This window comes from Astatotilapia calliptera, chromosome 11 (genome assembly GCF_900246225.1).
Source record: "Astatotilapia calliptera chromosome 11, fAstCal1.2, whole genome shotgun sequence".
In the NCBI taxonomy this organism is placed as follows: Eukaryota; Metazoa; Chordata; class Actinopteri; order Cichliformes; family Cichlidae; genus Astatotilapia; species Astatotilapia calliptera.
The window spans coordinates 11,113,643-11,137,908 of NC_039312.1; the positions used below are offsets into that span (position 1 = coordinate 11,113,643).

The 24,266-nt window shown below is 42.4% G+C and overlaps 1 protein-coding gene across 4 annotated transcripts in view; it reads right to left on the reverse strand.

The window, feature by feature from the left end:
• The window catches only part of LOC113032123 (CUB and sushi domain-containing protein 3-like), a 245,265-nt gene that overhangs the window by 206,324 nt on the left and 14,675 nt on the right, over positions 1–24,266 (reverse strand). For all 4 annotated transcript variants that reach the window (XM_026184799.1, XM_026184798.1, XM_026184796.1 and 1 more), the window contains exon 2: positions 23,658–23,880. In XM_026184799.1, the coding sequence (XP_026040584.1) occupies positions 23,658–23,880 (223 nt within the window). The remainder of the gene's footprint in view (positions 1–23,657; positions 23,881–24,266) is intronic.

The window sequence follows — 24,266 nt, forward strand, 5'->3', positions numbered from 1 at the left end:
TATAACTCAGTGTCTGTCTACCTCCATTTGGTTCTCCTTCAATTCTGCAGAAGCTTTTATACAATCGCTCTCCCTCACTTGTTTCTGGTTGTCTGTTTCTGGTTGTTTATTTACTCTTAATTTTCTTCTACCCATCTTACTGGTTCACCATTTGTGTCGTTTTGTTGGGTTTTTTTGTGTCTCTTTGGTTGTATCTGCCTCTCTCTCTTTGTTGCTACACTGCTCTTGACCTCTTTTAGTGAAAGAAGAAAGAACAAAAAGCGATGGAGTGGAGAATGCGCCTTAAGTGTTGTGGCTGATATTATCAAGTAAGCAAAGATAAAAGTGAACTGCCTGCCTTCAGTTTACTGTTGGAAACAAAGGGCTGGGTGATGGGGTTGGGGGCCTCAACAGAAAAACAAAAAAAGCAGTTGGTAATGTCAAATCATCCAGTCAATTAATTTCTACATTTTTCTGGCTTGAGGTGAAAAAAAAAATTATATGGTTAAAGTAACTAATTGGATTGAAAAGTGAAAATGAAACATGAGCAAACTGAAGGATGTTTAGAATGCTCATATATTCCCCTGTGTAATTGTCTACACATCTTTAACTTTACCTAATAAAATGGACTTACCGTCCATTTTATTAGGTAAATCTGCTCAACTGCTCATTAATTCAAATATCTAATCAGCCAATCACATGGCAGCAACTCTACGCATTTAGACATGCAGTCATGACCTGCTGAAATTCAAACTGAGCACAGTGAGGGAATAATGGTGATTTAAGAGAGCTTGAGTGTGGTATGGTTGTTGGTGGTTTCTTTACAGATAATCGTCTGAAAAAAAGAGAAAATATACAGTTACCAGCAGCTCTCTGGGTGAAAGTGTCATGTTGATGCCAGAGGTCATAGAAGAATGCTTTGAACCTCTAAAAATTAAATTAAAAAAGAAAAATGCTATGAGCATATGGATGTTTCTTATCAAGCAATTTAAATGCTACTGAACTGTTTACCGGCTACATAATGCTAACTGTGGAACCGGACTCACCAAATCCTTCTTTTTAGCCTCCTAGGACCTGGCTTCCACATATGTGAACACCACATTTTGGGTGTTCTAAATTTTGCTCTACAAGGGCCTGATATCCACTTACAAGGATATTATACTGCAACTGTTCTATCAAAATTTAAAGCAAATGTCCTCATATGTGGATCTAATTTTTCTCAGAAAATAAATCAGGTAAAAAAATCAAATCTGGTAATTCTTTATTTTTACATTCATTGGCTCCCAATCAGCCTAAATAGCAATAAGAAATTTAAAATCCATGCCATGAAAGAGTTCGGGTCTTAGGAGGTTAAAGCTAAACAAGAGGACTTTTGGAGAGGTCCTAAGTAAAGGATTAAGGAACTGCAGGTATACCCCCAATATCAATTTTTTTCTTTTTTGTTTGTTTGTTCTTACACTCCAAGTGGATTTTGACATGCCTTTTCCTATACAGCCTTCACCAAAAATGTCTGACTGAGGTGGTTGTCCTCTATTCTAAATAACAACATTATAGGATTTATAAGAATGATCATGAAATGGTAGTGGTTATCTATTTGAACAAGGCTTGGTTACATTGGCTAGATGGCCAAATGGAGGAAGAATCCTGGCACTTTCAAACTCCATTTCACAGTTATTAAAACTACCATGTTACTGGGATTACTCATAGACATAATGATTTTATACGCTTGCCCTGATGCCTCACCACAATCCCTCACAGGAGTCCACAGAGACTTCCTTGGAATTCATGGCTTATGTTTGCTCCGAGATGCAGTATAAATTCTGAACCCATATATACAGACAAACACACACCCACACACACGAATGCCACTATCAAATTAATTCAATTAATAACAGGTGGCATCAAAGTTCCAGACACATCCAAATGACAAAACAAACACAATGCACATCACCACAAAGTGCCGCAACAAAACCATTACACAGCCATTAATCCTGCTTTTATTTAATGAAAACCTCATTTTGGATACAAGAGCCATAATTAATCACCAGGTTTAAGAAAATTATTGAACATGCAAGCAAATGGCAAATGAAAAAGTTAATTAAAGCAGAAATTACGTACAAAAAAGGGATTTCTTAAATGCCACACACATGCCACCACTCTTTCAAATAGCGTCAGTGAACAAAAATGAATAGATACCCCTGTAGTGCTCAAACTGCCATGACACAATATAATAAAACTAATAAACTATAAAACCACCCACAGGCTGTGTATCAGTTATTTAGGGAAAAATGTTACATTCATGTCCATGAATACAAATCAATAGATTAAATTTCCAGTGTTTTGCAAACTGTCATAACAGTACGGTCAAAGGCCATGTGGGTTCACTGAATGATTTGATGAGTATGAAAATGATGTGAATCATGTGCTATAGCCTTTACGGTCACCAGTTGTCAACGCAATTTAACACATTCAAGCCTGACATGTTACAGCTCTCCACTAACATTGTGAGAACACCACAAGCGGGATTATCTGGAGGGTGTTTTATTTCTCTTGTGACTTGTAGAATCAATGGCAGGTCATACTGAAGCTGTTCTGGTGGCACATGGTGGGACAACGTGTTTGTAAAACACTTACTGTATCAAAAAGTGAAACAAAAACTACACATAGAGAGGACCACTCAGTCAACTCAGTCAGCTGGCGGTTTACATCTATGTCTGTCCAGAATTATATGACATATGGACCAAAGATATAGAAGTACGGCAATTTATTAAAGCATATTAAGTGTTCATGTCATGTTCAGACTATATATATATATATATAAATATAGATATAAAACCACTGTGAGTTCAGAAAAAATTGCACCTTTTAATAAGCTGAGCAGGTCAAGATGTGAGAGAGACAGGCACAAAGTCCATTTCTGTGTGTGTGTGTGTGTGTGTGTGTGTGTGTGTGTGTGTGTGTGTGTGTGTGTGTGTGTGTGTGTGTGTGTGTGTGTGTGTGTGTGCCTATACATTAAATGTAACAGGTAGCATTCCCACTTGTGCTGTGTTAAAAATGAAAAGGGTGCACATTCATACAAGAATCTGACCCATTCAGATGTCATCAGTTTACAGTTCCGCACAGAAGTGCGTGTCTGAAAGGGGCTTATTTGTGCAAGCAACAGTAGAATAAAAATCACCATAACTCTCCTCTCTTCTGCTACTCTCAGCATATAATATCAGTACAATAATGAGTGCTTCACCAAGCCATTCTCAGGCATGAGGGATTGAACATAATGTAAGTACAGCACAGTGTCAGAGGAATGAGGGGGGGAAAAAACTTCACAGAGCAAAGAGAATACATAGATCAATGGGGAGACACACTAATCAGGTCCATCACGGGGATGTCAATTCTTTTTCATGTTAAAAATTCATTGTCGCTTTTGTCTTGTTCCGTACAGAATTTAATTAATTAATAGCATTAATAAATTAAAGAGCTCTTTAATCTTAATCAAGGTTTCTATTTGTGAATACCCTCAAAGAGGAAAAGAAAAGCCAAGAACAGGGTTGCCTATTATTACATGCACCTTCTTAGTTATTCCAGATGAAATGACGCCTGAGTCAACAGCACATCAACAAGAGGAAAGAAAAGGAAAAGCTCAAAATAACATAAGTTCTGATGTTGTTATATGGAAATACGCACTTTTCAAGTTGCTGAGAAAATATTTGCTGAATCTTTTCTTGACAAACTTCAACAAAGAAAAACATACACAAGTTACAAAAACTTGTTCTGTTCTCCTTCCCAATGACTTTTGTTTTGGGGAGAATTAATTGTGTAAGAGCATGAGTTCTAGCATACTCTTGGGGCCCTAGAGGCACAGACTCATGGAATTATCATTTTCTGGCACCACACAACATAGCCTCACAATGAGAGAAAAATCCACCACTTGGTAACAACAAAAGTGTGAAGAAAGCACAAAGAGCAGCATTGCTATTCAGAGGTTGGGGTGGTATAAGCAAAAACCCATCAAAATCTGAGCCATTCACTTTTGTCTCACACCAACTTTTCCCTCATTCTCTCTAAATGGCAGGATTAGCTCCAAGTGAAATATAAGCAAAATATCATGTCTGACGTGTGGCTTAGCAAAATGTTAACCCTTTATTATTAGTAATGTTTCTTAAAAATGAATGACATGACACATCACTTACATAATCTTTCAAAAATAGTAAATATGACTCATATGGAAAAAAAATGAATCAAAATCAGAAATGCTAAAATATAATTACCGTTGTTATCCATGAATATACAAAAAAAAGCAAGAAAAAAATAGCAAAGCACATTAAAATTGTTTTTTATTAAGATGCCAAATTACAGTCATTTACTTAAAGTCACTTTACAGAAAAATGTGTTTTTCTGTTTTTCTGACTGTGTAATATTTAATAGCAAGGAAATTTTACAACTGGACTTGTTGCACAGAAGTCATCCTAACACAGTACCACAAATTTTTCTTTCTTTCTTTTTTTTATCTTTAGTCTGGGAATTTAGCAATTTATAGAAAAAATAGCAGTGGTATAATGTCCACTGTTTATCATCCTAACTAAAAATGTCTATTAATGTTAGAGATGGTCAGAACTACTAATATTTACTGATAGTTCCGACTTTAAGGTTATCATTTTTTATTAGCCATAGCCACTAGCCGCTCCTTAAACGATAACACAAGGCTAATGTGGCTATTAGCTTATTGCTAGTAGTTAAACGGCTAATGTTAAAATGTGCACCCGCCAGTTTAAGATTTGTGATAACTGCTTAATTTTTTTAGGGTTTTACTGACCTCTTGAAAGTCCTCACAAAGTGTCAGCTACTCGTCATGTGCTCAGCAGCTAATGAGGGGGCTGTGTGCCTGCCCATCTGCAGCAAGCTGTGAAGTGTGTCAATGAGAGGAGGGGAAGACAGTGTTGCTGTCGCTAATACTGTTGCAAATGGGTTTCTAATCCAACACCAAATTATGTTAACTTTGATGCATTAAGGCAGCGGTCCCCAACCCCCGGGACTCGGACCGGTACCGGTCCGCGAGAGTTGAGGCTCAGGTGTGAAATGTATAGTTTTCAGGGTTTTTATCGGTTTTCAGCGTTATATTATCTCTTTTTTTCGGTACCGGTACTAGTTTTATTTTGTTGTATTTATCCACGACACCTTAAAGGCCGGTCCGTGAAAATATTGTCGGGCATAAACCCGTCCGTGCCGCAAAAAAGGTTGGGGACCGCTGCATTAAGGGCTTTGGGCTTTGCATCAGTAGTTAGCACTATATATAGATCAATATATAGTTCAAATCTAACTAATACTGATGTGTTAAACAGTACTACAATGCAATCTAAAAACTTTATTATATCTGTTGCATCAAAGTCAGGATGGCCTTCCTTTGGTAGCAAATGCAGACCAAGGGAATGCATTTTATTGGTTGTTATCAGGCCTATGCTAATAACAAACTATAAAATTCAACTAACTGATCTGACCTACATCAAAATGTTGTCATGAGTCTTTTCAACCAACAGTTTGCTGGTCTGTTAGCCACCAGAGCATGGTAATAAAATGAATGAGGCAGACATTTGAGTACACAACCAGTAGAGGATTTTGACATCATTCAAGTGGCAAAAGACAAAAAACATTTGTTAAGTCAAAACTGGTTCAAAGCGTCATTCTTCTGTTTTCGTTACCTGCTCTATGAAGCAGGATTCAAGGATCTAAAGCATCTTTGCTGTGAGATTACAGGGAGTGCAGAATTATTAGGCAAATGAGTATTTTGTCCACATCATCCTCTTCATGCATGTTGTCTTACTCCAAGCTGTATAGGCTCGAAAGCCTACTACCAATTAAGCATATTAGGTGATGTGCAACTCTGTAATGAGAAGGGGTGTGGTCTAATGACATCAACACCCTATATCAGGTGTGCATAATTATTAGGCAACGTCCTTTCCTTTGGCAAAATGGGTCAAAAGAAGGACTTGACAGGCACAGAAAAGTCAAAAATAGTGAGATATCTTGCAGGGGGATGCAGCAGTCTCAAAATTGCAAAGCTTCTGAAGCGTGATCATCGAACAATCAAGCGTTTCATTCAAAATAGTCAACAGGGTCGCAAGAAGCGTATGGAAAAACCAAGGCGCAAAATAACTGAGAAAAGTCAAGCGTGCAGCTGCCAAGATGCCACTTGCCACCAGTTTGGCCATATTTCAGAGCTGCAACATCACTGGAGTGCCCAAAAGCACAAGGTGTGCAATACTCAGACACATGGCCAAGGTAAGAAAGGCTGAAAGACGACCACCACTGAACAAGACACACAAGCTGAAACGTCAAGACCGGGCCAAGAAATATCTCAAGACTGATTTTTCTAAGGTTTTATGGACTGATGAAATGAGAGTGAGTCTTGATGGGCCAGATGGATGGGCCCGTGGCTGGATTGGTAAAGGGCAGAGAGCTCCAGTCCGACTCAGACGCCAGCAAGGTGGAGGTGGAGTACTGGTTTGGGCTGGTATCATCAAAGATGAGCTTGTGGGGCCTTTTCGGGTTGAGGATGGAGTCAAGCTCAACTCCCAGTCCTACTGCCAGTTTCTGGAAGACACCTTCTTCAAGCAGTGGTACAGGAAGAAGTCTGCATCCTTCAAGAAAATCATGATTTTCATGCAGGACAATGCTCCATCACACGCGTCCAAGTACTCCACAGCGTGGCTGGCAAGAAAGGGTATAAAAGAAGAAAAACTAATGACATGGCCTCCTTGTTCACCTGATCTGAACCACATTGAGAACCTGTGGTCCATCATCAAATGTGAGATTTACAAGGAGGGAAAACAGTACACCTCTCTGAACAGTGTCTGGGAGGCTGTGGTTGCTGCTGCACGCAATGTTGATGGTGAACAGATCAAAACACTGACAGAATCCATGGATGGCAGGCTTTTGAGTGTCCTTGCAAAGAAAAGTGGCTATATTGGTCACTGATTTGTTTTTGTTTTGTTTTTGAATGTCAGAAATGTATATTTGTGAATGTGGAGATGTTATATTGGTTTCACTGGTAAAAATAAATAATTGAAATGGGTATATATTTGTTTTTTATTAAGTTGCCTAATAATTATGCACAGTTGTCACGGCTGCCGAGGCGAGCCGTGTGGATATAGAAGGAGGACCCAAGATGCAGGCAGTGGATGAGATACCGGTGGTTTTATTTACAGAGGTGTAGTGGCAAACAAACAGTGGGGCATAACAAACAACTAAAGACACCTAAACTGGGAGAACTAAAATAACAGACCTGGGAGCATATGACAACGGATGATGAATAGCAGAGAGACGCAGACGAGGAACAGGACACCGTGGAACACAGGGTAACAGACTGACACAGAGTTACACAGACTGACACGGAGGAACACAGACGAACCGGCAACAGGCAGGAGAACACACAGGGCTTAAATACACACACCAGTAATCAAGGGATGAGAGACAGGAGGGCAACACAGCTGGGAGGAATCTGGGCTGACGGGACAGGGGAAACGTAAACTGATCACACTCACATACGACACGGACCTTCACAATAAAACAGGAAACTCAGATACATGGAACCAGACAAGACATTGAACTAAACAGACAGATTCACAAACAGATGGGGAGACACCATAGACAGACAGGTACAGACGCAGACTTAGAGGCAAATCGAAAATAACACAGAACTTAAACAATCATCATCTAGAAAATGATAACAAACCAAAAGCGCTGGGTCACCGACCCAGGACCATGACAGTACCCCCCCCCCTCAAGGGCTGGCTCCAGACAGCCCAGCAGAAACACAAAAACGGACCAAAACAAAAAAAGAAAAAAAAAAAAAAAAAAAAAAAAACAAAAAAAAAAAAACACCCGACCAGGGTGGGCGGAGGGGGCCCAGGACGGAGGGACAGAGTCCAAAAGGCCCAGATGGTCAAGTTCAGGAGACCGACCATGCGAACGGCAGCGGGGCCGGTCCCGATGCCGGCCACGCAGTAGGCAGCGGCGTGGAAACAGTTCTGGGGGCCGACCGTGCGGACGGCAACAGCGGCGTGAAAACAAGTCCGGAGGCCGGCCACGTGGAAGGCAGTGGCGGCGTTCAGGAGGGCGTCCACGGCGGCGGAGATGCCCAACAGGCGGCCAGGCAGATGACCGACGATGTGGAGGTGGTAGTAGGGGACCTGAAGGCTGCGTGGCCCCTGCAGCCCCAGGTGAAGCGGAGGCTGGACCAGACGAGGCGGACGCTGAAGCGGAGGCCGGACCAGACGATGAAGACGCAGAGGCCGGACCAGACGATGAAGACGCAGAGGCCGGACCAGACGAGGCTGAAGCAGAAGCGGAGGCCGGACCAGGCAAAGCAGCTGATGAGGATGCTGAAGCTGGACCAGGCAAAGCAGCTGATGAGGAAGCTGAAGAGGAGGCCACTGCAGGTGATGCGGAGGCTGGACCAGGCGAGGATGAAGACACGGAGGCTGGACCAGGCGAGGATGAAGCAGTGGCTGGACCAGGCGAGGATGAAGCAGTGGCTGGACCAGGTGAAGCGGATGAAGCCGAAGCATGCGCTGGACCAGGCGACGCTGAGGATGCTGAATCCGGACCAGGCGACGGTGTGGAGGATGCAGCAGAGGCCGGGCCAGGCAACGGCGTGGGGGATGCAGACGGAGGCGCTGCAGCAGGTGGCGGCATGGATGAAACTGCTGCTGCAAGCGTGGATGAGGCTGCTGGTGGAGCAGCTGGTGGTTGGACGGGCTCCTCGGGCCCCCCAGCTGACGAGGAAGAAGGCTGGACGGGCTCCTCGGGCCCCCCAGCAAAAACAGTCTCAGAACCAGTGGGCACTGGAGCCCCTGGCACACACAGAACAGAACCAGCAGGTGCGGAGACCTCTGGCAAGAACACAACAGAACCAGCAGGCACACGGGCCTCTGGCAGGAACGCAACAGGACCAGCAGGCACACTGGCCTCTGGCAGGAACGCAACAGGACCAGCAGGCACACGGGCCTCTGGCAGGGACAGAACAGGACCAGCAGGCACACGGGCCTCTGGCAGGGACAGAACAGGACCAGCAGGCACACGGGCCTCTGGCAAACACATAGCGGCCTGCAGCTGCGCAGAGCATTGACCCTGCTCAGGCAGCGACAGCTCTGTGCAGTCCTCAGCTGGCTTCTTAAACTCCAGGGGTCCAGAGTCTAATGGGGGCTGAAACCCAGCCTCTGGGGAGGCCCTGGAGTGCATCTCAGTCTCAGAACTGGCCAGCCTTTGAGGAATGTTGACATTGTTCTTGGGTTTGTCTCTCTGCTTAGAGTACGGAGTTGTTGAACTGTCCGTTATGGGTTGGACTGACATGGCTTGCTGTACAGGAGGAGTAGGTGAAGGTGATGGCTGAACAGGTAGTGGAGCAACCGACACAGGATGCAGGGCTGGTGACTGCTGAACTGAGGATAAAGCTAATGATTCTTCTGCTAACCGGGCTACTGACTGGGCCATGGATTGTAACAGGGTTTGTAATAAGTCTGGCTGTGACTGTAATTGAGCTATGGATTGTGAGGCTGAATGTGGCGGAGGTGGCGACTGGGCTTCTGGCCGGGCGGCTAACTGAGCTTCTGGCCGGGCGGCTAACTGAGCTTCTGGCCGGGCGGCTAACTGAGCTTCTGGCCGGGCGGCTAACTGAGCTTCTGGCCGGGCGGCTAACTGAGCTTCTGGCCGGGCGGCTAACTGAGCTTCTGGCGATAAACAGTTTTTGTCCAGTGCCGTACAGAACATCACCCCTGAGTAAACGGTCCCACAGTTCAGACCAACAATACTGTCCTGTCCACTCACCACAGCTGGCTGCTCGGAAATCCCCAGGTCCGACTGTGGCGAGGAGCGTCGGCAGCGTGAGCGCCGTTTCCCCCTCGAAGGCTGGGTTGACGGGCCGGGCAGAACATCCTCTGTCGGACTGGGCAGTGAAGCATGAGCTGCAGGGTGGGTGGTAGCAGCCGGGGGGTGAAGACGGAGTCCATTCAGAATGAAATTCTGTGCAAGCGGGTGAAGTGAGCTGAGCAGCCAGGGGAGACCAGAAACCAAGCGCTGTAGCCGATTAGCCACGGCTTGGCGAAATTCTCTCCCCTCGTGCTCCAGCCACGCGTTGATTAATTTGTCCACGGAGTAAACAATGTCCTCCCGGAGCTCCTTGGGCGGGTTGAATGCTGCTGGGTCCATAGTGGCCGGTTCGTACTGTCACGGCTGCCGAGGCGAGCCGTGTGGATATAGAAGGAGGACCCAAGATGCAGGCAGTGGATGAGATACCGGTGGTTTTATTTACAGAGGTGTAGTGGCAAACAAACAGTGGGGCATAACAAACAACTAAAGACACCTAAACTGGGAGAACTAAAATAACAGACCTGGGAGCATATGACAACGGATGATGAATAGCAGAGAGACGCAGACGAGGAACAGGACACCGTGGAACACAGGGTAACAGACTGACACAGAGTTACACAGACTGACACGGAGGAACACAGACGAACCGGCAACAGGCAGGAGAACACACAGGGCTTAAATACACACACCAGTAATCAAGGGATGAGAGACAGGAGGGCAACACAGCTGGGAGGAATCTGGGCTGACGGGACAGGGGAAACGTAAACTGATCACACTCACATACGACACGGACCTTCACAATAAAACAGGAAACTCAGATACATGGAACCAGACAAGACATTGAACTAAACAGACAGATTCACAAACAGATGGGGAGACACCATAGACAGACAGGTACAGACGCAGACTTAGAGGCAGATCGAAAATAACACAGAACTTAAACAATCATCATCTAGAAAATGATAACAAACCAAAAGCGCTGGGTCACCGACCCAGGACCATGACACAGTAATAGTCACCTGCACACACAGATATCCCCCTAAAATAGCTAAAACTAAAAACAAACTGAAAAGTAGTTCCAAAAACATTCCGCTTTGATATTAATGAGTTTTTTGGGTTCATTGAGAACATGGTTGTTGTTCAATAATAAAATTATTCCTCAAAAATACAACTTGCCTAATAATTCTGCACTCCCTGTAGGCTTGCTTTAAAGCCATAATATAGTGGATTAGATTGATGCCAGTCACAAATGTGCAATTGACCTTCACAGTCTGCAGACAGAAGAGAACAGGTATGTTCTTGGCAAAATAACAACATGCCTACAACCTCTGTGAGCTCTAATACTGTTACTGATGACTCCAATTATTTCTTTTTCCCCTTTCCCTTATTCATGCTCCTATTAATGTGTGCTTGTGATTTAACCGATGAGGTGGATTTGTATTTAGATTCACTGAGCAGGTACTTTTTATCTTAGTGTTGTGCCAGTGAAACCATTAAAAATTTTAATACTGGTTAGTAGAGCTGGGCGATAGAAGGATAACGATATGTATCGCGAAATAACTTTTTCTTGATAGAAAAATTAAACTATTGCGATAGGCCTCACCGCTCTTGTCCTCTTAAAAAAAAAAGAACAGCCAATCCAAATTAAGTAGCGCAGAGCCGAACCAATCACAGCCGCAGCGTCACATCACGTGACTTGTTACGTACAGCACAAGTGCCAAGCCGGTGTTCTGACAAACCATCCTACTTTGGCAAAACGTGCTACCGTAAGTAGTTTATGCACATTTCTGCTGTCACAGAGTAATTCCAGCACGAATTTAAGTAGGTATGACGGTTTGCCACTTAACTTTGCCCATCAGAGTATGCTTGTAGCTCACATTCATACAGCCAGAATGGTTTGCCACTTCATTTTACCCGTTAAAGTATGCTTGTAGGTAACATTCACAAAGGTAGAATGGTTTGGCACTTAATTTTACCCGTCAGAATAGGTGTGTAGCTGTTATTAACAAAGGTAGGATGATTTGCCACTGAATTTTAGCTTTTAAAGTACGCTTCTAGCTCATATTCAGAAAGGTAGGATGGTTCGCCACTGAAATGTAGCTATTAAAGTATGCTTCTAGCTCAGATTAACAAAAGTAGCACGATTTGCCACAAAATTTTAGCAGTTTAAGTATGCTTGTAGGTGACATTTGGTTTGGCAGTTAATTTTACCGGTCAGAGTATTTTTCTAGCTAATATTCACAAAGGTAGGACAATTTGCCACTGAATTTCGCGTAAGGTAGGATGGATTCCCAGAACACCGGCGCCGCGCGTGTGTATTTGTTTGGCAAGCAGCCAGCCGCCGTGCCGCCCGGGTAATGGAGGAAATGAGTGTGCCGACTAGAGAAAAATCAACCGAGAGCGTGACCGAAGGTTACCGAAGAGAAAACAGATGATGGTTCCAATGCCGGAGAGCTTGTCGAACGGAAGAGCCATAGAAGTTCCGTAATGTGAAGGTATTTCGGCTATTTCAAGTCTGACAAAAAACAGTAACGCGCACTGTAAATTGTGCCGAAAGCAAGTCTGGTAATACAATAAACCGGTGCATGCTCAATCCCTGACTGAAAGCGCTAATTCGTCATTCGGCTTTTGTCAGACTAAAGTAACTGTTAAAACTCTTTGAAAAGCTAAGCTATACAACAAGGAGAGTTTGAGAATTTCCTTATATAGTTCTCAGTTTATTTGATATTGACAAAAGTTAGTCAATTTTGTCTGTTCTTCTGTAAAACAAACTAAGATTTATTTTTAGAATTAATATTTTGTTTCTAAGTGGAATTGACAATTTAGTAGTCTGTTTCGTTTGTTCTATTTTGAAACTTAAACGCTTTAGCAGCTGCCTTTTGTGTAGTTTGCAATATTTGCCTTTATTTATCTGAAAAAGTCTCATGTTCCTTTAGTACATCTACCCTGTTGAACTTATTATGGGAAATAAATATCTAAATCAAAACAAGCTGCTGATTATTTCACATTTTACTTGTGAGCAACGGCACATTTAAATCTAACAAATATAGTTATTTGGCTTATATCGTGATATATATCGTTATCGCCTGAAATGAAAAAAACATATCGTGATATGAAAAAATCTTATATCGCCCAGCTCTACTGGTTAGTATCTCAGTATATTGAGTTAAACTCCTGGGTACAAGAATTTGTGTATATATTGTGCAGCTCCCTGGCGATTCCTTGGTTGAAAATACTAAATATTTATTGCTCTACAGACTGACTGTGAAATATTGTTAGTTAACTATAATGCTAATGACATTTCATCATTGAATCATCAAAATATTGATTCAGCAAAGCTCCCCTTTCATCCCCTTTCATGTTATCATCACTGCATAACATTACAGCTTCTATCCATTGCAGATGCTTAATCTGACATCTCTGTAAACAAACACCTCAGAGTACAGTTGGCAGTATTATGGAGACTCACAAAGAATTAAGAAAATAATGCTATATAATATACCAACTAACATTTTTTTTTGTGGTAGAATCTTCAAAGTACTGAATACTGCTGAGAAAATATCGTCAGCTCACAAGGCATTGCACACACTATCCATCCCTGACCACAAGGACACCGACTCAGCAGTGAAAAGCTGGGAAAACAAATTAAACAAAAGCTATTGAGCAGAGAGCTATTAACACAAATTCAACACTCCTCTATTTTGCTTTACCTTTCAGAAAAGTATTGCCACTGCAGAGATTTGTTTTTAGCTTTTGGTATTTTGATAGATTAGCTGTAAAAGTGATACAAGCTGAAATCTGAATTCCAACTCAAATATTATCTCTTTTTATAAAGTTATTTCATTTGGTTATACAAGCCAATTATCCCCATACAATATGTGGGAACAGCAACGTGCAATGTATTAGAAGTGAGAAAATATATACATATACTGCTCAAAATAAATTAAAGGAACACTTTTTAATACAAGTACAGCAACAAGTCAGTTTAACTTCTAGGACATTGATTTGGTCGTTTAATTAGCAGAGGGAGTTGTAAATCCGTTTTAGCTGCAATGTATAGACAGCCGCAACAATGAAACAACACCCAAAGACGGAATGGTTTTACCTGGAGGCCACTAACAATTTGCTAAGGTGAGAGTCAGTACTACTAACACGAGGCGATCTGTGGACCGTACAGAGGTTGCATAAGTAGACCGACTCCTGCATGATGGCACATCAATATGTGTCATTGCCAGAAGGTTTGTGTCTCCCAGCACAGTCTTAAAAGCATGGAGGAGATTCCAGGAGGCAAGCAGTTACTTTAGGAGAGCTGGACAGGGAAGAATAGAAACTCCTTAACCCATCAACAGGACCAGTATTGGCTCTTTTGTGCAAAGATGAACACTGCCAGAACTCCGAAATTACGTCCAGAAGGCCACTAGTATCACTGTCTCTGTCAGGCTAAGCAACCTGACTGCCATCAGGTATTGGGATGAAACCCTCGGATGAAGAATGGATGAAGAAATTGATACCACTGACTTGCCCCCACAAAACTCATTAGAACAATATTATGGTTTTGCCCATCCAATCCTGCCAGATTCCACCTCAAACTGTGCAGGAGCCCAATGGTGCGTGGTCCAGATCTGGAAGGATATTCCCAGGACACCATCCATCATCTCATTAGGAATATGCCCCAATGTTGGCAGTATGCATACAAGTACATGGGGCTATAAAACTACTGAGTATGATTTTGGTGCAATGAACTTTGGGCAAAATGGACTAACCTAGCTGCCACATTTTTTTTTTACTTTCATTTTTGTGGTGTCTTCAAATTCAGCACTCTGTAGGTTGATAATTTTTTATTTCTATCAAATGATGTGTCCTTTGGCTCTTAATACATTACTCAATGCATATCAATATAGATATCCAGCATAATCTTTTTAACACATTGAGATATGATGTGTGATAGTTTTATGCATAAAAGCTAAACAGCTCTATCTAAACAGCCAGCAATCTGTAAGAGACTGCCCTTAAACCTTTAGATATAAAAATGACAAACATAATGTTAACCAGAGGGAAGAAAGACCATTTTTGCTCCTCGCATGGCCGTCCAACTGACAAACTGAATTACAGCAGAATTTGGAATGACTATGACTTAAAGACCAGACGAGACCTAAAGACAAGGTTATGCCCATTTCACATTTTGTCTTTCCAAAACATGAAATGGACATGGAGAAGTTGCAGTAAGCTGCAGTAACAGCAGAGGGAGAAATTTTGTTTTATTTATTTTATCTAATGCCAACATGAAAATAATCACGAGAAAGGGTTTAAACAGACATTATTAACACATTCACATGTATATACATGTTAGCCACTTAGCTTAATCGTTTCTGGTGATTACAAACCCTGGAATGTACTTCATACGTTTTTTGCTCACCATCGACGTCTTCACTTTAAGTGTGTGTGTATGGAGTGGGGTGGAGGGGCCAACACAGAAGGCAGCACCGAAGTCAGTGGAGCAGACAGGTGACGTTTAAACACAGTTATTCAAGTTGACTACAACTGTGGTAATGTACTGTAAATGCAGTAAAGCTGCTGAGAGCAGGGAAGTCTTTGCCAGAACCAAAGCATGTCCTGCTGATAATGGTACAGCTGCTCCCCTGAACGGCAAAGGAAGACAGACTAGGACCTAATAGTCCTCCTGGCTCAGTGAGACCAATAACGGAGCTTAGAAGGAAAGTAAATTAATATGTTTGACTCAAAATAGTTTTAATTCTCAGTCCAAAAACCCCCAAAACCAAACAAAACACAACCAAAATTAAAAAGCTGACACATGAGAATTTGCTATCATTGGCAGATTTATGGGGAAGATGGTTAAGTGTGTCTACAATTTATCATGTTGTAAATCGTACCATCCCTGGAGGGAACAAAGTAGGGTTGGAGTTTAAACAAAGGACTTGTATGCGTCATTCATCACAGTGCACATATCCTTAACTATATCTTAAAAAGGCACCCCTCAAAGTCCAGCAAGTATAACAGAAAGTTTACTTCCATTTGGTCTTCTGTTTCAGATCTTTCTCCTTTTTTCATAATTCCTTCATATTCAGATTTCTGGATTATTTTCCATTCCAGTTCAGAGGGTTTTTTCTTGTTTAAACACGTGCAAATACATTTACAAACATAAATACATCCTTACATTTGAGCAAGTTAAAAGTCATATAGCAGCTAAACATTAGTTAAGTCCATTATATATAATTTCTGCACTCTGCCAACCTTTCTTTGCCTAACAAGCCCCACATTACGCAGCTGTGCCCCATCTGAACTGCTCTGGTCAGTGTTGGTAGGCAGGCCTGCCTTACCAGCTACAGGTCATGGTTAGGAAACTGCAGCTTCCCAGACACATGTCCCCAGTTGCTCAACCCCAGCCCAAATTGAGGTAGAAGACCATAACCCAGTTTGTTACTATAACCAGTAAGCAGACTAACTTCACTTCAGATGTCTCAAGAGTTCAAGTACCCAGCTGCTAATTCTGATCCTGGTAATATTATAATTAAGTGCATCCTTATTCTGTTGCATATTGACCCTTATAAATAACATAACTCATTATTGGTCATTGGCCTTTTTCTGTGGGTCTCTCTGTCTACAGTAACTTTAAAGTGTACTTTACTGGGTTCAGGTGACTGACTTGGTCATTGACGAAGATCTCATTTCTTTGCATTGAGAAATTCTTGTGCTTTTGCAGTATGTTTTGGGTCATTATCACTTTGCTCTATGAATTACTGTCTGATCAGTTTTTCAGCAGAATACCGAGCAGAGTATAAACCTGCACACTTTATAATTCATCCTACTACTTTTATCAACTGTTGGGTCATCAGCAAACAATAGTAACTGGCAACACCTGCCCATCTCATAACAATGCCTCTACCAAATTCAAATTCAAATTCAAATTCAAATTTTATTTGTCACGTACACAGTCATACACAGTACGATATGTAGTGAAATGCTTGGACAACTGCTCGTGACCTAAAGAGAACAAAAAAGGAAAAGGCTATGAATAAGATAGGAAATAAATATGAAAAATTAAAAAGGGTAAATTTAACTAGGAAGGAATAAAATATAAATTAAGGTTAAAAATGAAATAACTGTACAACACAAATTAGAATGAAGGGTAAATTTAACTGGGAAGAATAAGATAAAGATAAATATATAAATTAAAGTTGAAAATAAAATAACTGTACAACAAAATACACAATATAGAACTATATAAGAATGTATGAAGAAATCTAAATATAAATAAATATATACACAATAACAGCAGCTGTACAAGTATTAACCGGAAATGAAGAATATAGTGACCAGTGTTGTGCAAAACCAAAGTCCAGAAAGTCCAGTGTGTGTGTAAGAACCATATGTGTGGGTCAGTACTGTGTGGTGGTGTGATTGAGAGACCGTATCGCCTGCGGGAAGAAGCTCCTCCTCAGTCTCTCTGTGTTGGTCTTCAGGGAGCGGAATCGCTTTCCTGACCTCAGCAGAGAGAACAGTCTGTTGTTGGGATGGCTGAGGTCCTTCACGATCTTCCTGGCCTTGGTCCAGCACCGCCTGCTGTAGATTGAGTGCAGGTCAGGGAGCTCGGAGCGGATGGTGCGCTCAGCTGACCGCACAACCCTCTGTAGAGCTCGTCTGTCCTGCATGGTGCTGTTCCCGAACCAGGTTAAGATGTTTCCCGCCAGGATGCTCTCTATGGTGCACGAGTAAAAGTTCCTGAGCACCTTGGAGGGCAGTTGGAAGTCTCTCAAGCGTCTGAGGTGGTAGAGACGCTGTCGGGCCTTTTTCACCACGGTGTTGATGTGACAGGACCATGACAGGTCCTGCGTGATGTGAACTCCGACGTATTTGAAGCTGTCCACTCTCCCCACTGGGCACTCGTTGATGACGGGGGTCTGGTAGTTCCTCTCCTGCTTAGTGCTGAAGTCCACTATCAGCTCCTTTGTCTTACTGACGTTTAGAAGGAGGTTGTTCCTCTGGCACCAGTTCTCCAGATTCCTAATCTCCTTCAGGTAGGCCGTCTCGTTGTTATCAGAGATCAGGCCCACCACGACGGTGTCGTCAGCAAACTTGATGATGGTGGTGGAGCTGGTAGTGGCCACACAGTCATATGTGTACAAAGAGTACAGCAGGGGGCTCAGAACACACCCCTGGGGGGCTCCAGTGCTGAGAGCGGTGGAGGCTGAGACATGTCCGCCCATCCTTACTGCCTGTGGTCTGCCAGTTAGGAAGTTGGAGATCCACTGACACATAGATGAGCTGAGTCCCAGATGCTCCAGCTTGGTGGTGAGTGTGGAGGGAATTATGGTGTTAAATGCAGAGCTGTAGTCTATGAAGAGCATTTTAACATAATTCCCCCTTCTAGTGTCCAAGTGAGTGAGTGATGTGTGGAGGAGATGAGAGATGGCATCGTCTGTGGAACGATTTGGACGGTAAGCGAACTGTAGTGGGTCCAGTGTGTCTGGTAGTGAAGAAATGATGAAGTCTCTGACCAGGCGTTCAAAGCACTTCATCACTACTGAGGTGAGGGCTACAGGGCGATAGTCATTGAGAGAAGCAGGGTGGGGTTTCTTCGGGACAGGAACAATGATGGACTCTTTGAAGCATGTGGGGATCACCGACTGAGATAAAGAGATGTTGAATATCTCAGTGAACACAGGAGCTAGCTGGTATGCGCAGTCTCTTAGGATACGACCTGGGATGCCGTCTGGTCCTGCTGCTTTCCTGGTGTTCACTCTCTTGAAGGCTCTCCTTACTTCATGCTCGGAGATGACGAGCACGTTTCCGGTGCTGGCAGTATCTTCCTGTCTGCAGCCGTTAGCGCCGCTAACACTAGCATTGTTGGAGACCTTAGCTGCAGCCTCGAAGCGAGCATAGAAAGTGTTCAGCTCGTCTGCCAGAGTCACGGCCGCGTTCGTCATACCGGTTGTTGGTGCTTTATAGTCCGTTATTGTCCTTAGTCCCCGCCACAGGCTCCTAGAGTCACTCTGTTGGAGTTGTGACTCTAGTTTCCTCCCGTAGCGCTGCTTCGCCTCTTTCACCGCCCTCCGCACGTTATATGACGCGGCTTTGTACGGGTCCATGTCCCCCGTCATGAGTCCCGTGTTGTAGGCAGCGGTGCGGGATCTCAGAGCGTCGCGGATGGTTTTATCCACCCACGGCTTCTGGTTGGGAAACGTTGTGATAGTCTTTGTCTCCACGGTATCATCCGCTAGTTTCCCGATGAATCCCACAACCGCTTCCGTAAACACGTTGACGTCATCGTCGGAGCTGTTTCTGAACATGCCCCAGTCTGCGTCATCGAGTGCGTCCTGTAACGCGGCCACCGATTGATCCGTCCAGCGCGCGACCTTCCTCTGAACCGGAACTTCCTGTTTCAGCCTTTGTTTGTATTTTGGCATGAGGAAGATGGCGGCGTGATCAGATTTGCCAAACGGGGGGCGGGATTGTGCCTTGTAGCCGTCCTTGACCGTAGTGTAGCAGTGGTCTAGTGTCCTTTCACCCCTGGTGGGGCAGGTGATGTGTTGATAAAAGTTCGGCGCTGCGCATTTGAGGTTGGCGCTATTAAAGTCCCCCGTCACAATAAGCGCAGCGTCCCGGTGTTGTGTCTGGTGCTGTGTGAGTGCCTCATGCAGCTCGCATAAGGCGGTGACCGTGTCCGCTTGTGGTGGAATATAAACGGCACTTACAATGACCGATGTAAATTCCCGAGGTAGATAAAAAGGACGACACATGATGGACAGTAGTTCCAGATTTGGTGTGCAGGAGCGTGTGAGAGGAACAACGTTCGCACTGTTGCACCAGTTGTTGTTCACCATTAAACACACGCCGCCTCCCCTTGACTTCCCCGAGTCCCGTGTCCTGTCCATGCGGTGAACCGAGAAGAACTCGGCCGGCTGGATGGCGTGGTCCGGCACCGCTGGGTTCAGCCATGTCTCGGTGAAGCAGAGGAGATTGCAGTCCCGAATGTCTCTCTGGAACTTTATCCTGGCCCTGAGGTCGTCAAGCTTGTTCTCCAGTGACTGGACGTTGGCGAGCAGGATGCTAGGCAGAGGTGTGCGGTGTGCACGAGCTCTCAGCCTGTTCCTGACGCCGGCTCGCTTCCCTCTAGGCCGCCGCCCCTTCCCTTTGTTCTCCCTCGAGATCTCACTCGGCCAGCTCGGATCCGGAGTTAAAAACTTCAAATTGTGAGTACATTGTATACCAATAGAAACAAGAATGTCACTGTCATACCTAATGTACCCAATGGTGATGATTTTGCCGATTTAGAAACGCTGAAAACTAACTTAAAAAACAAAGACAAAGAAAAAGTGGTCGGAGCAGTCGTGACGGCAGCCGACCTCACCGGCGCCGTGTTAGATAATGTGTTATGCTTTGGAAGTTCTTTATTTCCTTCTCCATATTTTTTCCCTATCATTCTAGGACACATTAATCTCCCTTTTTTTCTTCAGAGAACTGTGCAGGTTCCTTAAGATGTTTTTTTTTTTTTTTTTTTTTGTCTTCTATGGTCTTTTGAGCCTAATTATGCCTTCTCTCACTTGCAGTGACATCTCTTTGGGTTTCATATTTAAAATTACAGTGAAAAGCTTTTTTTTTTTTAAAAACCAACTTCCTGTCAGTCACTTGTTCAAATAATTTTGAGCCACTTGAAACAGGTGGGCCATGTATGAAAGTGCAATTATTAAACAGTTACTGGAAAAAAGAAAAAATATTGAAAAACCATCTTTAATTAACAGTGCACTTCAATCACATCTTAATTGTTTGATTTAAATCCAATGTGACGGTGTACAGAGGGAAAACTACAAAAAATCATTTCTTTGTCCAACAAATTAAGGAACTGTATTAAAGAACTGTATTATCATTCAACACATGAAATAACAATGATCCACTCCAGGGAATGCTATTTTCAATTTCAGTGAACTCCTTTCATGATGTGATAATATCATGTTATCATTTACATAACCGTTCAGAATAACTGTAATTAAAAACTGGCAAATGTTATTTGAATTAGGGCTCGGGTTTCAGGTAAAGCATGACAGTTGAACCGAGTTTGTTGCAATGATTGTTGAATTAGGAGACAATGAGATTATTTATCTAAATTAAAATCTTTTATATTTTACCATTTATGGAACATGTCTGAGTCATTTCTAGATTAAAACTAACACTATATTTATTTCAGCTTTAAGCCACAACGGTTTGATAGTGGGTCAGTCCAGTAACAGTCTGGCTTGCTGAATGTTGACAAGCATTAATTGCTGTTTTGGGAAAACTACACGCCCACATGAAATTTAGCACAAGTAAAGCAATTTTTCTGTCTGCATGACTGATTATATAAGGGATGGACTTATGACCATGACAAAATTTAAAACTGATCCCATTCTTTAAAAAAAAGAATCATCAACACAGACAAAAAAATATTGTCTTTTTGAAAATATAGCAACATTGTCACAGCTGAAATCATGTCGCTACAATAAGAAAACTGAATAATGACAAGCAGATAAATCTTCTTCAGTTAAATAAGAATATAAATTTATCCCGAAGCAAGAAAGCAAAATTTAAAACAACAGTTTTGTTTCCTTGATGTTTTCAGAAACATATGATTACAAAAGAAACAAGGCAAGAAATTATTTTGTCCTGGCTATATTTGAACTAATGCCAGGACAGTAACCACATTAGCAGGCATAGTTTATTTTATTAAAAAAAACCAAAAAAAACCCCACACAAAACGCAAGCAGCTGATTGTTGGTATTTCAGCCCACACCTGTCTGTTCTTTTATAAGTTTTATATTCCCCATCGAACAGCTGTTTCTAATAAGGATAATAACGTATATAGTTATTTATAGTCAGCCTCATTCATCAGACCTGCAGAAGCAGCCTGTAGTGAAGTTGGCTAAACTCACTTTGAACTCATGAGCTAGTAGTTACTGAGGTTCGCTGTAAATTGGTAGGACTGGGATTAAAATAAAAATTCTGACATTGAAAACCTTTTAATATTTGAATTCTGTTGTGGGTTTTTTGCTTTTGTTTTTTAAATGTTACTAAGGTTAAAACAAGCGTGAGTCAGTGTGTTGGTGGAATAGCAGAAGATTTTTGGTTTGGTTCAGTTTGCAGTATTTCTGCAACATGACTGATTATTGCTCGTACTGGTTCTTTCTGACTGTTGATTCTTTCTGGTTGTTTGTGACAAGACTTACGTGAGACTGTGAGATCAGGATGCGATGGTGAATCGAGCAACGTGGTGACAAACCTTTCAGTGTATAAGCCTGATGGTATTATGCAATTGGATCTTTTAAGTATCTAAAGTGATTCATCTGCTAAAGTATCAGCAGTGATTCAGCACTAGAATTATTCTCCTTCATTGTCACTCTTTGCTATAAATCCTGTATTCTATTATCAGTGACCTCAGTCCACTTCCACTGAAGTTGAACCACATAAATGGGCCAGGAGAAATCATTTGGCACTGCCTCTTGGAGTGTCTCACTGTGAAATACTGGACCCCACTTTCGCCTCTGATGGAGCATGCTTGTGAATAGAAGTGGGTAATCAAAATGTCTCTTTTTAAAAAAAAGAAAGAAAGAAAAGGTTCTGACAGGTTTAAAAACTGATGATCTGTGTATCCACACTTCTCTATCAGCTCAGCGTAGAGATAATCTTCTCATAATATACATAACGCTTATCTGTGAAGACCGCGTTTATTTTTGAGCAATTTAGTTTTGACAAGGAAAATGTGAGACCTAAATGGCTTTTTCCTTTGAAAGTGAAACATAAAATGATTCTTTAAAGGAGGATTTATTTGGGAAAGTAGAAAATAGAACATCCCAAGAATGCTAGAGTGCAGATTTTTTATGAGTCACATATATAACGTGTCCTTTAAACAACGAATTATTTATATATTTACTGATATTTTCTCATAAAGCACGTCAATGATGATTGGCTTAAAACCTTCACAGTTAAACCAATTTGCACAGTTTGATGGCTTCACTGAGCACTGAGTTGGTGATCAGTGTGTTCAATAAAAAGCATTAGCAATATTTTAATAATCAAAATCCTTGAGGAAGGCATGTACCACAAAAATGGCCAAGAATGGTGTTATCTGAGAAAACGTGTCAATTTAACCCTGAGCAGTTAGTACGTCTGTTTCTGTACATGGATGCCCATTTTGGAAAAATTGTGTGAATTTACTGTCCAAATAATACTTTCAGAGAGAAATACTAAGAGGGCAGCCTGAAAATGCAAAGCAACAGGGACTTTGGAAGAATCTAGGAAGCTCACTGAGGAAACAGTTGTTTGCCTGTTCAGTGACCAGAGAAAGCAACAGGAAATCTTTGTGTTTGATGTTCATGTTTTTCTGATGTTTGTCTCCACCTCTGTCTCCTCCAGTAAAGCAGTCGAATAAAAAAGATAGGTAGTGAGCTAACCCATGCATCACAACACAAGATTTCGTGGACTTTGTTTTTTTATGTATACTTTAACTGAAGAGCACCTGTCAGATCAGCCATCAGAGTCATGCAGCACTTCCCTTCTCCTCAGTAAAAAAATCTTCAGTTTTCAGAAGGCGGTTACATTTCCACTCAAAACGATGTCAGAAAAGACTGGACACACAACACCCCTTGCACACCACATCAGACTTGCCTGACATCTCCCTGAAGAAAATAAGTAGCCTTTGTCATGTGCAGCCTAAAGATAAACTTTCTGTCAGAACTGAGCACTGAAGGCTTCCCTCCCTTGCATCTTTCCACCCCAGTCTGCCAGCTTTCAAACACAGCCTTGAAGGTGCACTGCCGCTTTCTTACCTCGTTCTGAAGTTAGCCGGGTGTGGATGCCCGTCATACAAAGATAAAAAGTCATATTCCTCCTCCACAGCGAAAGATTGAAAAACTATATGAATCCTGTTCCCCTCCTCAGCAACAATCACCCAGGTACAGTTCGCTCCATTTGGATATCCATATGGAAAGCCAGGACTTTCTATTGTCCCATTCCTGCCTTTTAAAGTGCCTCCACAAGAATGGATAAAACCTGGAAGGAAAGAGAACAAACACAACATCATTATCCAATGCATATAATGGGTTTGTGTGAGACTCTCAGCTGAAGAATAATAAAGTAAAATGCTCTGCAGCACAGAAACAAAAAGAGTACTTCATTTTGATAAACTTCGTCTGCTGCAAGCGTTCAAGCAGCAATAAATAAAAGAGATATTTTAAACAGGCCTGCACAGAGACAATTCCAAATAGCATTTGTTCATAACAACTGAATGCACCCTATGATGTTCATGTGCAATATTTCTTTAACTGAGATCAAATTGTTTGGAAAATCCCCATTGTTCTCAGCTGGCAGAAGCTACGAGAGAAATCTGGCAACCAGCTGACTAAGAGCCAAGTTTTGTGTTTCCATTTATGATTTCT